We start from the raw sequence: 18475 nt of genomic DNA on the forward strand, positions 1-18475 counted from the left end.
GAAGAAAATGGTGGTCAAGTATAGTCCATAATAGAGACATTAGCACTATATTAAGAACAGAAAAGGAAGTTGGGGATTAGCCATTATTATTGCTATTGCAAATTTGGATAAGTGGTTCTATGTCGATCATTTTGAAGGTAACACATTAGATTCTGCAGGAATTCGTTACATTTCTGGATTTCATTGTTGTTCCCATTCTAAAATTTGCACCAACCATCTGATCTCCTTTTAATTTGTATTATGAAAATATGATAGGATATAACATGAACCCTGAAATATGTATTTAATGAAAATAAGACTCGTTGAGAACATATCAATTTTATTTTTGGCTTGGTTCATAACAAATTAAAAAACCACAACAAATCACAGTGCAAATAAATAATAGCTTACTTAACAAATGAGGATCATTTTGATCCCTGCCAACAAATTCCAATTAACCCAAGAATGGGCCTGCACAACTTTCTTTACAGATTATGTACAAAAATATCTCTGGCTAGTGGCCAACACGAAGCCTTTTCTTTCCAATGCTAACCCAACAACGAGATAATGCCACTTTGCCTTATTATAATCCGAATTTCACTCAATATCTTTCTAGGATTCTGGACTGCCAAATGATTAACTGAAAACCATTGTTTGTCAGCTAATACATGATAAACATAATCATGATGACCCATACTTTGGGTTTCATCCTCCCAATCATGACGGTGAAATCTGCAAGTTGAGTTGATTCCGGATTGGCTTGGCACACAGGAAAGCCCAGCAGATGAAAATGCCCAAAAACCAGATTAAGAGTCTTCTTCTAGACTCCACATACAAGAAATCAACAATTATCTATAGAACTCTTCACAATCCCTACGACATAGAAAGTTGATTAGAATTCCTTCATTTAATTTACAACTGAAGGGTTAAGGTTTAAGTTGTCAAATGGATTTCAGGACCAGAAAATATTTAAAACGCTGCAGCTTTAAACATCCTTTAAGCATTATCACTTGCAGTGGGTTAAGTGCTGGTTCATACGAACACACCCCAGTAGCTCATTGAGGATGATCCAGTGCTCACTCTGATATAACAAGAAACATGATCAGTTCTATAGTTCTTAAAGCATACATATTAACACAGCCCCTAAACAAATTGAATGTGACACTAAAATGTCTGTATTTTGTAAGATTCATTTTGCAGGAGATGAATTATTCTATACTTCAGATATAAATTAACCATATTCTACTGTTGTCTACAAACTACGTAAAATTCAGAGGATAATAATTTTAAATTTAAGACAACAATACTTCATAACTACAAAATAGCTATATCCCTATATAAAGATCTTAGAATTCCTAATCCAGACAATAAAGCTTACCTTCATCACAGAAAGGGAACATGCCTCCTTCCCAGGCATCCTCTTCATGTTCCCCTCTCAAGGAATCCTCCTTTGTGCTACAATGATCAGTGTCCCTAGCATCCCCCACCACATCCTCATTTTGTAACTGGTTTTCAGAACCATTTATAGCAAGATCCATGTTACGGATATGACTTTCAATCAAATGCTGTGTTGAACTTGATATACCCTTAACAAGCACTTCTGAAGTTGTTGAATGATTCTCGTTCTCTTCATCCACCTGGCAAACATTTGCCCTGGAAACTTTTGAACTTAAATTATAGTCCATGTCTGTCTTGGCAGATGCAAGATTGTCCGTGATGTGTCCTTCAAAAATTACCCCCACAGTATCACTAACATCACCATTGACAACATATTTCTTGCCCAATCCACAACCATTAGCTGGGAGACTTCTTGAGCAGTTATTCATCTGGACTGAATTCACATGTGCCTGTATATTGCAATCAGCAACTCTGTTGCCTCTAGGAATATCCATAGGTTGCTGCCAAATAGCAGCTGGATTTGACTTCCCATTCAAATTCATATTTGTGACCTTAAAATTATTTGATGGCTCTAATAATTCTTCCTTTCCTGATGATGTCGGACATGGGAGATGATGAAAAAAAGTGGTCGGCGAATCTGAATAAAATCCTCTATCCATGTGATCTTGGGAGTCTGAAAGAACGTGCAAGGCAAATCAGACATTTTATGGAACCAGTTTTCAACCTTAAAACAAATAAACCATAGACAGTATTTAAGCCTCTTCATATTCAAATATACCTTGATGTGCATGATGATAGCCATTTGCTACAATCGTGTGTCCAGCGAGAAATCCACCTGCAGAACCACAGCTACTACCACTGCTGGAACGTTGTATGGGTCCACAACTAAAGTTTGTACCATCCATTCCATATTGTGTAATTTCGTCTTTATGTTGATGGATGTTCATAGTTTTAGCACCTGCAAGACTTCCATGGAAAGAGGCTCTGCATAAATAAGAAACTATCAGAACAAAAACAATTATATAAAGCTCTGGATTAAAGTTTATCAATTTGAAAACCAAAAATACATTCAACTCATTTGAATGAAAGCCATCATGAATCTTGAAACAAGGGTAAATATAATAAGGTCAGTCTGCTAGACAAGTGATTTTGTATTTTTTCTCTCTTAGATACTTATAAATTGGGTACCAACTCGTCATGCACTGTTTTAGGCACAAAAATATCCCTAAATGACAATGTCCAATAAACATGAACACAAACAGCACTAATATATTATAAATATACAGAATTGCTTGCCCTCTGCTCAACTGTGCAAAACCGAAGTGTTTCAGTTTGTCACAATGTTGCTGACTAAGCTGGATGTGATAACTTAGCAATAGATTTTCAACACCTTACTAAACAGATATGAGTAGAAATTGTTCACCATCAAAAGACGAATAGGCGATGGCTAAAAAGATCAAAAGCTACACTGGCAATCACAGTATATGATCCCACAATGAACTGGTCAATCAACAGCCACACTAAAATAGACCCAGAGAAAATTATGGATTGAAATAGTAGTAGAAGAATGAACAGAAGTTCTACTATACAAACAGGAGAACAAGCAAGAATAGATAAACGGTTTACCTTAGGAATAGATGGACTGAATGCACCAGACATATGAACAGCCAAGGATGTACTCCATCAAGCCAAAAAAAAGGAAGCTTTTAGAGTTGTTACTTGTTATTGACATTATAATTATAAGCGATCAAGTATGAAAAGCCAATATGAGCTTTACCGAATAGTAATCTTGAAATATGATCTTTTAAGCACTTTTTTGCAGGATAGTATGGTACAAATGGCATTTAAACTGAACATGTCAGCAAGAGAGTAGAATGCAGCCTCGTGTTCAATGCTTCAACAAAATAAAGATTGTAATCCAAATGTGTAGAAATGCATGCATGAATATATTTCGTTGATTATTTCATCTGTGTAGTGCAACTCTTATGCTAATATATTATTATATGCTACCATGAAATTGAGACTTGACAAACCTTGTCTCCCCAGCCAGCCTAACAAAATGCTATCAATTAAAGGCAGAAACACATCACACGAGTTCTAAGCAAACTTTTAACAAATGAGCCAGACCTATCAATATTAACTCCAGCAAACATTTCGAGGGAATGGGTATTGAAAAAGAAAACCATCATTTAGTATACACGTTTCCACCCCAAATTCATAGTTCCGCAGAGTTTCCTGAAAGGACACGGGCGCCAAGGGCCTAAGTTTGGGGACGACAATGGGTGTGTGGCACAAATACATATAGTATTCGAAAAATTCGTTATGACAAGACATAAGGTGTTGGAATGTTTCCAATGTCTCCCCTCGAGATTTGTGACATGGTTTAACAGCCTCCTGTGAAATCCTTAACTAAGATGATAGCAATTTCTTGAATAAGTACATCTCTTCGGAGAAACAGCCAGCTCAACTCCCTTCAAGTGGTATCAAAGCAGAGTTGCAAGTTTGAATCCCCACAAGTAACGCTGAGGAGGAGATTGCTAGAATGGGTCCAATGTCTCCCCTCGGGTCCCCTCGGGATTCGTGACATGGTTTAATAGCCTCCTGTGAGATCCTTAACTGGGATGGTAGCGATTTCTGGGAGAAACAGTGAGCTCAACTCCCTTCATAAGTATCAAGTATAAGAATTGTGAATGAAACTTTGGCATACTATGTAAAATTCAAACTAAAAAACATTAAAAGCATGACAATGATTGCATTGAAATTTGAACATTAACAATAGTGAGTAGATTTCCGAACTATGGGAGCAAACCAAAAATAAGAATTGCAAATAAAACTTTGGCATATTAAGTGAAGTTTAAACCAAAGAAGCATAAATCGGGAAAAAATCGGAAAAAATCGTGAATCGGCAGAATTCCCGAGTTTTTCCTTATAAAAAATGCGATTTTTTCAAACAGTGGACTTAAACCCATTTCCTCTGATTTCCGTTGGGTTTTTATTTATTTTTAAATGTGATTTACAAATGTTTCGAGTCACGATTTCTTGTAGTATAATTTTGTGCGATTTCTAGCTACATTTCTAACGACTTTCACTAGGACTTTTTTTTATTGTGATTTACGAAGATTTTCGTTAGGGCCTTTTTTTAACTGCAATTACGATTTGTGATTTCCAACAATTTCAATTCATCTAGCTAAACAAAAAAAAAATCAATTGTCTAGTTAAAAAAATTTGAATCCACCAACATTTCACTATCGTGCACCTATCAATTCGGCAAAAAGTGTTTTTCCAAAGACACGAGGAGTTTTTTAAGTGGTAGAATCATTAGCATTTTAGGTTCGATGAAGCCCCCCTGATAGATTTCTAATTTGATTTTTTATTGAATATGGTCCTTATCCTTATAACTCGAATTAATATTATTTTATTAATTATTATTAAATCAGTCTAGTAATATAATATAATTATAATATATTAATATAATAATGTTTATTAATATAATATAATTATAATATTAATAAACTATTATATAATAATATTATTATTATATAATAGTTTATTAATATGAATATTTATTATTATATATTTAATAATAATATAATTAATATATACATCTTTTTTAATATGATTTTTTCACGATTTTTTCTCCTTTTTTTCAAAAAACTTATACTTCTGATTTGCTGATTTTTTCCCAAAATGATTTTTGCTGCAATGGTTTAAACTAATAAACATTAAAAACATGACAATGATTGGATTAAGAATAACGATGGTGGGTGGAGATTCAAGGTCGAGGGGTAGTGCCCCTTGTGGAGATTTGGGACAAAGCCCTCAACAAGGTTGAGGGGCAGCGCACCTTTGGGGGTCTAGGGGCAGAGCCCCCAACAAGGTCTGGGGGCATTGGTGTAGGAATGGTTGAGGAGCAAAGCCCTCGCCAACAAGCACAAATAAAGCCTCCAAAACGTCACAAACCTTCATTACAAATGTAATTTTCACAAATTTATCACCTTTTTCATTTTCAGGTGGAGTTTGTAACTAGAGGCCACGAGAGACTCCTAGATGTCCCCAAAATGGTCAAGGGGCTCCTAGGAGTCCCAAGGGGGTCATGTGGGGTCAAGGGACTCCTAGGAGTCCCAAGGGCGGTCTGCTGTCCTTGATGTCTCGGCGACGTCCCAGTGGCAGTGGTGGTGGTAATGCAATGGGTGGATTTACCCCCCAAGCCCCCAAATCCCAAAAACATCCCCATCCAGGAAATGCGGGGATTTTTGGGAGGGACGCATCCCTGTGGAACAATTAGAACCAAATTACAATGTATCCTATGTCTAAGAGGTTTTAATCTCCCTAGAAATGCCTTCACAACACTTTGGGAACCACTTTTAGGTCAATTCCTTAAAATGGAAACTTTCATATTGTTCTTGGCTGTTTCCAAAGCATTTCAAGCATAAAATGGTTGTTTGTGTAATTTGATCAAAATTCAAAAGCATAGAACCTGCATCCCTTCTCACAAAACTTACACTCTTCCATTGAGATAAAAATCCATAAGAATAGAAATGGAACCAAAGAATGAATAACTGGCGTTAGATATACCCCAGACTAAAATCTAATTTTATAATCGAATGTTTAAACTGAAATGTTTGTTGAAATTAGTTAGAATGTTGATTCTAAATAGATACTTATTTAAACATAATCTAGGTTTAAATTGAACTATTTTTTAAAATAATTGTATATTAGTCTTCCTTCGTATACATTCTTATTCAAATTTTTTGTTCCAAATCTTTTAACTCCATCTGAATATGTTCACCTTTTTGGGGGGGAAAATGAATACACCAATTTCCAAGATTTGGGGATTATATTCAAACACCATATCCGTTTTGAAACCAAACCCATTTCCAGTTTCAGGTAACTTATTTAGAACCATCACTTTCAAATGTATTATAAGCATCCTTCGGAACCCATGTTTCCAATTACTTATACAGGGCACTAGCTTCACTAGCCATCATATGTATAAAGAGTCAAGATTGAATGATAAATTTGTTATTCCTTGGCAATTTTAAAGTCTCTAGAAAACCCTTGACTGCCTGGGAATAACTAGACATCCATCTGGGCAATTGGATCAAACAGTTCCTACCATGTCATCAGCCATCCCTGCATCCAAGGTTCATGTAAGATGACCCTAAGACATGTCCCTAGTTCAGTGGTTGTGTCCCTGTGTTATGCAATGGTTAATTTTGATATCAATAGTGGTAATCAAGCTCTACAATGTAAGGTTATGTAAATTGGAGGGCCAGACACATGAAGGTAAGTTCATCTAATTTTTAGGATGGAAGCAATCCATTCGGTTATACAGGAGCCATAAATAGAGTACACGATAAATTTTTGTAAGAGATGCTGTAATAAAATTTGCTGCCACCTTTCCCCAGCTCCAAAACATGGTAGCCAGAGTCATTAAAAGAACAAACTATTGAAAAACGAAATGCACCAAGTGATTATTAACCAATTATAATACCATTTGATCCACAAACCAAGTTGATATTCCACTCCAAGTTCATCAATAATGGATTTCCAAATGCTGGCAGCCTAGCTCTTCTTAAGAACACTTCAAAGAAACTTGTCAATAGATATAAGGCAAGGAGAATGAATGACAATGTCTATGCACACGAAGGTTACCTAAACAACCCTTAAAAGGGTCAAAAGTCCAGCCAAAGTGAGTTTTGGCTCCTCATACCACTATATATCCATGCTTTTATAACCTACAACAATGTCCGCTATCTACAAACCCTTGTCTCATAGTGTCAAAACATTGTAAACAAGTAAACTATGAAATATCTAGAGAACCAACCCCTTGAATGCTAACAACAATATTTTATTTACCTCTCACGACTATAGTGGCATCAAAACACACTTCCCAATACTTGGAGCTGAAATGAATTGACAAAACCCTTCATATTCCTGCTTTTATTTGAACTAGGGCAAATCACTACTTTCATAAAGGGCATTTGCATATTTGCCATGGTCTAAGAACTTTTGTTGCATTTGCGTGATTGTCGTGGTTGATGCCATTCGTGTCACCTACGGAAACCGGTGGATATGTCATATATCAAAAACCATCTTGTTTTAATGCCTACACATCCTTTTGTCTTCCCCAAGATGCTCTAGATCATCCCAAGTGCAAAATTGACCTACACACAAACTCCTTAACCTCGAACTCAATCTTCATGAAGAGGCAAGTCCTCAAACAGTTATGTTTGACTAATGTCATGCACAACCAATTGCTTGATTGTGAGCTTTACTTGCTTTCATGAATCAAAAGTTGGCTAGAAGATCTATCATCTTGTTTGTTTCTCTATACCAATATTTGATAGACCAACCTTCAAACTTCCACAATAATGACCGTGTCATTCATAAAATATTTTCTAATTTCGATTTCAAAGAGTGCACATTTTGAACAACATTTATGATGACCATCGAATCCCCTTCTATGTCGAACGTCTAGATTTCACCTTGATATTGCACCGTAATACCTCCAAAGAATGTCCTGAATTTGTTCGTTCCCTACATTTACCTTTATAAGTGGCTATGATTAAAGAACTTAGGCAATCCCTAATGATGCAACATACCCCCAATGCTCCAAGATTTGCTCTCAATGCCCCATCAAAATTGATTTAAAAAAACCCCAAGGGAAGTGGCACGTATTTCATTTGCAGCTTCCTTTACAACTCTTTTTTGATACTAACCCCATCAATGGAAGAAGATTTCAAGAGGTTCCAATCTTTCAACATCTCCACATCTCAAGATGTCATTTGCTTTATGTTTATTTGTTTATCTTTATGAGACATGACATGATCGTTTCTAAAGTTGTGACTTTTGGACTAGCCCCTCTTCTATAGACAGACTTGTCACTTCAAAAGTGCACCTATTCCATACTTTCCAAACATACCAGATGACCATTGAAGGGTTGAAAGCTCAAATGCATGAGAATATCATCTTTGGGTAAAGCAAGAGCTAGCCCAAAAAAGTTGAAGAAGAGTATAAAGCAATGCACTTAACTAGCTTAACATGACACGTGATGAAGCTAAATACTTTGCCACAAAAGCAAATAAATAAATAAGGAGATGGTGTGTTGTTTCTTCTTCTTCGAGACATAAAACACATAGTTAGGGGAAAAACATTCCTATTTTCCTTAGCCTATCTTGTTCGAAAATTTTACCATGTATAGAAGTCCAAGCAAAAGCACCTACTTTTGGGGGACCTACCTTATTCCAACAAGTAACTATAAGCCAACTGTTTTGAGATGAAGGGACCATTGCTACTAAATACTAAATAGCCTATTTTTGTTGTGTATCCTCCTGACTTTGCACCAATGTGTAGCCAATACCTCTTTCAATTATCTCTTTTCGTACCTCCAAAATGGGACTCTCTTCCAAGAACTTCCATTTTGTTTTGACACAGCCATTTTCTCTATGCTGCCCAAAATAGCAACACACTTTTCAGCCCAAGTGACAGAGAAAAGCTTTGGCTACTTAATATTCTTCACAATACTAACACACTCTTCTCCCCCAAGTGATGAAGAGGAGGATGACCATTCCAGTGTCTTGCCAAAAATTAGCCAATCGCCCATTCCAAGCTTCCCAAGAGAGGTCTTTGTTGTTATCCAAATTATACCACTGAATTTCCAAAAGGGATCCTCTACACAGATTTGTTGTCATCAAAATTCTTAGTGGGCAACCTAGATCTAAATAATTTTTTTTGCAATAATTGGCTCCAACCAACTGTAGGGTGAGAAAACATTCCCCATACCAATTTGGCTCCCAATATGCTTTTCCGAGCAACGAATACCTGCCCTACTGTCCTCTCCAGGTGAGCAAACTTTATCCAATCAGTGAGGGGAATTTTCTTCTTGTCCTCTAAATCTTTGCCAAATAAATTTTCTCATTATCTGCCCCAAAGCCTTTATTACCCCTGCCGGGGAACTGACCACGGGCATCCAATAGCCCAGCAAAGTAGCCAAAACTGGCTTTATTAGCATGAAAATTCATCGTACCAATAAGAGCCACTTGCCCTTCCATGTGTTTACCTGGCTTGACAAGCAATGATTGAATTCTTCCACAAAATTGATCTACAAGCTTTTATAATTTCTCAATATTGAAACCATAAAATTTTTTAAAAATCAGATTTCTGCTCATTTATAGTTTGACAAAAGGTTGTTGCATATTTTGCCATGAGCTTTTTTATAGTAGCAACTTCTTCCAAATTTTCTTTCCCAAATAGAAAAATATCATCTACAAATAGTTGATGAGTGAATGCTTCCACCCCACCTACCACCACTGACCCTTTCAATCTTCCTTGGTTGTGAGCTTCCAGAATGGATCTCCCAAAAGCATCTACCATCAAAATGGAGAAAAATGGATGTAGAAAATGGATCTCATTGTCTCAGGCCCCTGGTTCTTCAAAAAAAAAAAAAGACCAGCTGGACTTACATTTGCAAGCAATAAGAATCAAGGTCCAAAGATGCAAGCAAAGACCCATTCCCTCCATACGAACCACCAAAAAAGTTCATTGCTAGCGGCCATAAGTAGAAAGCAGTTTGTCAGCTGAGTTGCACTCAGCTGTTTGTGCTTCTTTTGCAAGTTCACAACATAAACCTCAATATTTGTGAGAGCATTTGCCATGGTTACAGCATTAATTCCTTGTTTCGGATTTATCTTGGGGCGGAGGGGATCTAAAAAAAGAATTAAATTCAGCTTGAAACCAAAATGAAAAGATCTTGATCAAAGGACATCTCTAAAAACCATGGACACTTCCCTGTCTAGAACAAATCCTACATTAAGAATCTATAAGACCAACTTTCTGAATGCTTGTCATTGGATCTCAAGATTCCTCACTCCCACCTCTTGTTCAACTATGAAGCAAAATAAGTAGTGCATCTCACTGCATCTCCATTACTCATTTACTTTAGAGAACTTGTCAACTACAACATCTCCAATCTTCACAAAAAAACTGATCCTTATAGCTGCATTTTGAAAGAATTCCTTCAACAAATCATTCTACAAAGTTCTTGGTATAAAAGATTAATATTTGTCCACTCTTCCCAACAAAAAAGTCCCTTTCAATCCAATCTTTTGACAGAAAGCATAGGCCTTGAAGCTGCATGCCAGGTATCTTAATGCACATAATGTTGCCAATATTAAAAAATTAAGAAAAAACCTGCCAGGCCACACACTCTTTAAAGTGGGAACCTAAGAGCAAAAATGCCTTTATTTTATCAATTATGTCACATATCTGGAAAGACACCTGATTCCTTCAAAAAATTGAGATCGGTGGAAGAAGAGAATCTGCATATCTCCCTCCACTACTCTCACCATTATCTACCAGCAACAAAAGCCCCTTGTGCACTTACAGTGGGGATTCATAAAGCCCTACAATCGCTGGGCATTCTTCAAAACCACAAAGGAATACCTTTACCCCAAAATACAGCAATTGGAATGGCAAAAAGCAAAACAAATAATAGACATGCCCTGATGCTAGGATTTTGTCAAGAATTGTAACTGTCAGAACGAGAGAGAGAGAGAGAGAGAGAGAGAGAGAGAGAGAGAGAGAGAGAGAGAGATCAAAGCTTCATCAAGACATCATCCACTTCCATTGCTCAGCAATAGATATCTGACTGATAAAGGTATGCCCAATTAATGAATGATATATCACCCCCTACAAATTCCTGAATCAATTAATGCATTAAAGCTGAATTATCAACAAAATGAAACTATAGGTACAGAACAAAAGTGTTAATGAAAAAACTTAAGAAATATAGGAATCATATTTGATGTCCATGAGTAGCCAGAGTACTTCTCTAGAATTTGTATGTACAACCAATTAAAAATCATACTTGGGTCAAAAAGAAAACTAGGAGCTAAAAAGAGACTAAAAAGTTAAGAACACCAAAACAAAGAAAGCATAACTAGCCACAAGATACAAGTACAAATATAATAGCCATGTGAAGGAAAGGATTCTTCAAAAAAAGAGTTAACATAAGATGACCAAAGCAGGAGATCGAAGTTAACATTGTTACATGTCTATATCAACACTTGGAACAAAAGAAATGCACCAGTGAAATTTTATACATATCCTTTTCCAAGGGCACAGAGCACATACCATTGAGATCTACCAGTTCAGAGAGACTTGTCATAACTCATAACTACCTATCATCCAATCAAGTCTTAGAAGGAGTGTGCAATGTCACCATATGTTTTGCCTAATTTGACCACTAGAGCCCAAACTATCCAGTATTGCTATCTTTGTATGTAGTGACTATGATGTTCATCCTCTTGAACACATACTATATTTTCTGCATTCCAGCATCAAATGGGTTTATAACAGTTTTTAAGTACTCATCCTGCTTGGATTTTACATTTAATCCATTGAATTGGGTTTAGCCTATTGTACATGAAAATAGTCCACCACAAAAAGTAAAGTGTACACCTTCAAAAGTTATGCATGTGCTGGATACGTTCATGTTGTATATTGCTCAACCACTTTCATTTTAGTCACTTCTCTGTTCTCAACTTGAGGCCTTGAGATTAGGAAGTGATATTAGTTAACTTTGGTTTTGTGGTTGAGAAAATGTCCTGCCCTTAGTCTCTTGTCAAATTTGGCAGCATATATTCTACACCCTATTCCATTTTTAGTTATCATTTCAACAATAATATACTCATATTTAAAGCCGTTTGGAGGGTGAACTCAGATGCTTCCATAAATTCCAGATACAGTAGATCAGCTTAATTCTTCATGACAAAGCATTGTAATGCTACATGACTCCATTCTCTCAAACATCAAATTAGTTATTATGTATAAATTTTTTACTGATTTGAATTAGTCATATGTGGACAAAACTCCACTACTTATTTCTTACAAAGCAGATTCACATATTTGGTATGCAAAGAACAGGAAACTGGCCACTGCACTAGGAAAATAATTACCAATTAGTGCTTCCAATTCTTATCCTATCACTTTGAGATTCAAATGATTCAGTATTGGAACACAACCACTTAACTGAACTTCCATTCCAAGCTCTTTGATCATGGCTGTGTAATCAAAATTTCCACAGCCTGAGAATAAGAATGCCTTCCTTCCAGGTGTAATCAATAAACATATTTATTCATACTGACAATACAAATAGAAGAAACTGAAATGCAGAACATGGAACCTTTGCACTGCTATACTAACACATAAAAATCAGAGAAAGAGGGCACCATTGGATGCTGTTAAAGTAACCACATACCTATTGTTTGATTTGGGAAAAAAGGCATGTCCATTCCAACTTGCATGTTGTTCACAAAATATCTTATGAGAAAGCCCAATTTGTCCATTGCTCTGTTTTTAGTAGGGTAAAGCAGAAATTTGTTTCCCAAACTTTTGCATTTTACAATATAGACTACCAAGCAAATGGCAAGTAGGAAATGAATACACGTTCATTCCAACAATAAGTGCATAGAAAAGAAATGAGTAAAAGGAATCATGTGTTCTCTATCAGGTTAAAATCTACACCTTTCCTTGTGGACTTCTTTAAAATCTTGGAAATTGTCAAAAACAGGTATCAGGTCTTTTGTCCCAACTTCAAGAACACGCGTTGGAACCTTTTCAATTTCAATCTCCCCAGAATATGCATCTTCATTGAAAATTGCAGCATCCATACATTCAGGCCTCATCACTTGAAAATATACCTTCAGACACAACCCACAAACAGGAGCTTGGATAAGAAATAATTTACACACATGATAAAGGTCCAAAAGTACATCCCTACCTCAGATTTTGCCCATATAGGAGTCCTAGTTTGTAGCATCTGCACTTCAGCATTCGACAGGTACCAATGATGCTTCTCTTCCAAGTCAATCCCTCCTTTTCCTAGCCCTTGGCTGTTGCTTGGAATGGTTCCATTTTTATAGTGTCCTAAACCATTTCTGCCTGGCAGCTCACTTGAAGTCGCATGTTTAGAAAGGTTTTCTATATCCTCTTCTCTTTCCACCCTGATTGGTATTTGACAAACATCCCATTTTCTAAGTTTCTCTGTTTCTACCCCGTTAGATAGCCGCAAAGAGTATTGTATGACATGTCCAGAAGGAGAGAAAATCCAGAGCTCATCCTTTGAACTGAAATTTGCACTCTCAGATTGCATGCTGCGCCCACCACCTCCACTACGGAAAAAAGCAGCAATGGCACCAGTACCTCGCCAACCACCATTCCCATTCTTTATCCTGTTGACAACTGATAAGGTTATAGCAGGTGCAGGCTGTGGAAGGGGCTGCTGATTTGCCCTCAATGGCCCAGGGCTTAACCACCAATGAATTGTTCGACTAGGTACCAATAAGGAGGCCCTGCTTTCATCTACAAGATTTCCCTCATGGGTGTGCAAGCTCACAGCACCACCAAAAGGTGATATGGCAAACAAATGGCTTGTCCCCCTGGATGAGCTGATAGCAATCCAGTGACTGTCATCACTAAAACTTATGTCCTGTATGACCTATTAACCATAACAGCATCCAAAACTACAATCATTGAGTACACTAAAATAATTGAGTATCAAGCATAAGATACTGGTCAAGAGATACTTAAGATATGATCACTCATTTACCGCATTTGTAACACCACGACTGAGCTTGTAGAGATGTGCATATGAAGTATTCACATCAAAGCTTGAAGAACTTGAGCCATTACCACCTAAAAAGGGCATAATTCGAAAAACATTAAGATTATGCCCATGAACAGATGCAGTCACAAGAAGAGTGCCACTGGGATCAAAGCATAATGCAGAGAGGGGGCTGGTATGTGCCCTAAATTGAGCAACAACTGATTTGCTAACATAATCTCTCACAATAACCTGCATAATATAAAAACTCCCTATATCAGAATTACAAACTACTACAAGGAAAACACTGATATGCATATGAGCTGCTTCCTTGAACAATAAATCTGTGAATTATTTTTGTGTTAGCACGAAATCTAATTAAATCAACTACCCCAAGGAAAATCATTTGCTAATGGCTCCTTGAGAAATAGTTGTTCTTTTACGGTTTTACCAGATATAAACATTATATTAGACATTAAGAGCCTTTTACTGTCAATAGAAGAACACAATTGAAAGGCACACACCATTCCAGCATAATCTGGCTCATGTGCATGCCCAGGTAAACCATTAGTGCTATGCCTCCAGCTTGGGCTTCCTGGTCTTGGAGAATTAGCTCCATCTGGAAGAAACTCAGAGCAGTACTTTGTGAATGTCTTGTATCCCATATCTCCAAGGGTCACAATCCCTGCTGCAATTTGCTTACTTGATTCCTTTGCATAATGTGCAACTAAGCTTCCATTTGCAGGTGATGTAGATGGACTCGCACCAGGAGAGGGAGTAAGATGTTGAGGACTGATACGGCCTGTACTTGAAAATAGAGCTTGATTACCAGCATACGCCAACCACCGTGGACCCACAGCCAATGGGCCATAGCCTATATTTATGCTTCCAGCCACTTGTACACCTTGAGGGATAGGGTATGTGAGTACACTGAATGTATCTTCAAGAGTTATTGCATCGTAACAGCGTATCTGCCCAATAAGAGTCAAGAATGAGATCAAAATATTTGCAAACCTAAGTGACATTTTAAGCTAATGTTGAATGGAGATCAAACAGCTTACTTGAGACGCAAGGGCAATGGCTACAAATCGCCGACTGCACCGAACTGTGTAGACAGCTTGTCTGAACCTTAGTACATGTGCATAACTGTGGGTTCTCAGGGAGTAAAACAGAACTACTGTAGGCACAAAGTTGTTGCTCCCTGGTTGAGAAGGATTTCCAATACCTCCCCCATATCCAGAGCCATATCCATTTTGAACGTTCCCTCCAGCTGGTGTTCCATCTCCTGTAACAACCAACAGTAGTGGCCGAGCAGCATTAAATTTATCATCTGCTTGCTCTGTGATAATTGGCCTTGGCTGCATCTGCAGAAATACAACTCGTCCATCCTGTTTCGAGATCAGCTCCCGCACATCATCAACATCCTCTATATCCCAAACTTGGAAGCCATTCATAAAGCCAAGCAAGAGAACACTGCGAACTACATTTTCTCTGACTTCTAGCTTGTCGAATCCAGCCCACTGCACCTGTGTCACATAAACTTTTGAGACATAAATAATCTTTCTCCTCCTATAAACTTGATTCATGAATAATACCAACACATTTTTGACATGCAACTAATTAGACTCTAAAGCGTGGTAGACATTTTTTATTAGTTCAAAAAATTTGCAGCACCAGAAAGGTAAATATTTGATGCAGAAATTTGATGGATTGCATGTATTTCAGATATTGTTTGTGACTTCATAGATTTAGAAAAAACAGCAGCTGTCACTGTTACCTGATGGACGGGAAAAGAGGATCCAAATTTTTTGACACCAAAATAATGTTTGACGTCATTATTAAAAAACAATGCTTGGCTGGATGCTACGGTTGAAGTAAATATTGATTGATTAAAAGATTATTCAGAACCTCAATCACCACACTTCCATGATTGAAGTCATTATTATAAAACCAATTATGAAACAGGAGCTAAGATTGAAGTAAACATTGATTGATTGGAAAATAACCATTCAGAACATGGGAAAACTCACATAAATACAACCCAAAAGAAATATCGAGATGATATATATTCAGCACATGAAACTTTATGAAAATTCACTTCAACATCTTCCTTCAATCTAATCTTTCCTGTATATAGCATTCGTTTTTCCCTATAGAAATCATGTTTGTAAATTACTGGAGTGTCTTTTCACTTCATATCAAGACATAGTTATTATATGCTAATATTTATAAAACTTCTTATAAGTAACTGTTGAAAGGTGATATTGTGGACCAACATGTCCATTATTTTTATTTATTTTTTGTGAGCTATATTTATGGTTCTGTTGCAATCTGTCTGATGAAATGGAATTCTGACCAGCATTCAAACCATTGATTTACTTAATGTCAGACCAGACAAAGTCAAAAAAACAGTCTCTCGTTCAGCACATCCACCAAAGAAGATCTTCTTGCTTCTACATTATGTGCCTGCTCTTGTTGGAGAACATGGTTAGAAATTTTGGGAACTACAGTTAATTTAATAATTTTCTTTTAAGTTTTGCTAACGTTTTTAATGAGTTCCTAATCCACTATTGCAAAATGATTGGAAAAATATATACAGTAATGTTTTCCCTAATGATGTAGAGAGTCAACTCCAAGCTTCCACTACAAGTCATAGCCAATATCCTCTATACATGTTGAAATCATTCAACCTCCAGTTGATAAGAATATTATTGGCACTAAAACATCCTTTGACATCTTCTGTGTCTTTATAGAATATGAAGAATGCAGTGGTTGAATTCCACTATACATAATTTTTATGAGATTCAAGAGCAATGCACAATCAATATCTACCTAACATATGCAAATATTTCAATCTCAAATGTATGAAAATAAGTGGTTGCCAATCAAAATTCTGTTATTATCAAATGGGAGCCACCAAAGGAAAATTGGCTCAAATTGAACATAGATGGTACCTCTTGAGACAAACAAGGGCAGGCTGTGCTAGAGGCATTTGTTCAATACCACGGTCTACTATATTTTCAGTTTTTTATGGAGATTCACTCTGTCTTTTAATACACGGTGGACGCCTTGATATGGTATAATTGATGTTTGCTATCAATTTCAGAGTACTAACATCAAAACTAACTCAGGTTTTGACCTCAACTCTCTCTTGTGACACCAGCATCAAACATTAGCAGCTTACAAAGGTCCCTGCTCCCACTCAGATTCTCCTACCAAAGTTTTGAACCTTTGCATCTGCCATCTTAGAAGGGGATGCCAACAAAGTTGTTGATGTTGTGGCCAAGTGTGGATTGCCAAAGAAGCTGAGTTATTCCATCCTGGCATTAGGCTGATGCCTTGCATCCATAAACCACAATGACAAGCCCTCTACAGTCTAATATTGTTGGTACACACCCCAATGTGGCTCTTTAAAATTTGATGATTTTCATACTGATTTGTGCACCATTTTCATTTATCAAACCTTACTTTCTTTTTGTGCAATATTTTTTTATCCATTTGTTATGCAGATCTCATTATGGCCTTGTAATTTGTGCTGCCCTATCCTTGCATTTGTTGCAACACAATGATGACCTCAACGTATCTTGACCACATTTATCAAACCCTAGTTTGCAGATAAAATCAGAGTTTGTGAAATTGAAAACCCTAGTTAGATGACAATCTCATTGAAAAACCCTCGAGAATTTATTCACTTTTAATTGACCAAAAGCTGATCAGAAATTTACAAGCCAGAAATGACTTTTTAAATAATAAAAAAAATCACTCATGAACAAGGCTGTATGGCCTGCTGTACAGAATGTGCTGAGAGTTATCCTGCTGTATGACCACTCCCAAGATGGCAATAATGACTGGAAATGCTGGTGATGACCAAAAATGTTGATGTTACTACCGATCCTTATCACCAACCACAAAAACAAACCCTGGAATGGTTTACAATGACAGATGTTGTGCAGTATGACCATTGATAAGGGACCCCAAATGATATACAGATGCTCTTAAAGCCGCCGCTTACAGCACAATTAGTTTCTGATATAATCTTTTGTTAACTGGGGCAGCATCGTATATGATTTCATTAATGTAACCTTAATGGTATCAGATTTCCACAATCCATATTATAATTCTCTTTAAGCTTCTGGATTAGATTGTGTGCCAAAAAATTTTACCATCAACTTCAAATCATACTCTGTGATTCATCATCTGGATGAGAAAGAGTTCAAAGGAGATGAAAAATGGCAAGTAGCAGATCTAGACAAAATATAAAGAGATGAGAGAGGGAAAGGACAGAAAGACAACACACGGATCAAGGAAAAGAATAAACAAAAACTACTAGCCCAACTCCTAAAAAGAGAAGAGACAAATGAATATAAATAAATGAATTAAAATACTAAAAAGACAGTCAAAATTAATAGAAAAGAGAAACAATAAAAAAAAGATAACCCAAAAAAGTAAAAGACAAATATAAATAAAAATAAAAGAAAATCAAGAAGCCTAAAC

General features: G+C 36.7%; 1 protein-coding gene across 3 annotated transcripts in view; it reads right to left on the reverse strand.

Annotated features, from left to right (window-relative positions):
• Positions 1–369: 369 nt before the first annotated feature.
• The window catches only part of LOC131068048 (autophagy-related protein 18h), a 31483-nt gene continuing 13377 nt past the window's right edge, over positions 370–18475 (reverse strand). For 2 of the 3 annotated variants that reach the window (XM_058003256.2, XM_058003257.2), the window contains 8 exons: positions 15043–15507; positions 14506–14952; positions 13988–14233; positions 13160–13876; positions 12904–13079; positions 2156–2361; positions 1358–2050; positions 370–1060 (listed from right to left, as the gene is read on the reverse strand). In XM_058003256.2, coding sequence (XP_057859239.1) covers positions 1056–1060; positions 1358–2050; positions 2156–2361; positions 12904–13079; positions 13160–13876; positions 13988–14233; positions 14506–14952; positions 15043–15507 — 2955 coding nt within the window. In that variant the 3' untranslated portion in view covers positions 370–1055. Of the gene's footprint in view, positions 1061–1357; positions 2051–2155; positions 2362–12903; positions 13080–13159; positions 13877–13987; positions 14234–14505; positions 14953–15042; positions 15522–18475 lie in introns of all 3 variants that reach the window. The other variant, XM_058003258.2, reaches the window with a different exon arrangement.

This window comes from Cryptomeria japonica, chromosome 6, assembly GCF_030272615.1.
Source record: "Cryptomeria japonica chromosome 6, Sugi_1.0, whole genome shotgun sequence".
NCBI lineage: Eukaryota > Viridiplantae > Streptophyta > Pinopsida > Cupressales > Cupressaceae > Cryptomeria > Cryptomeria japonica.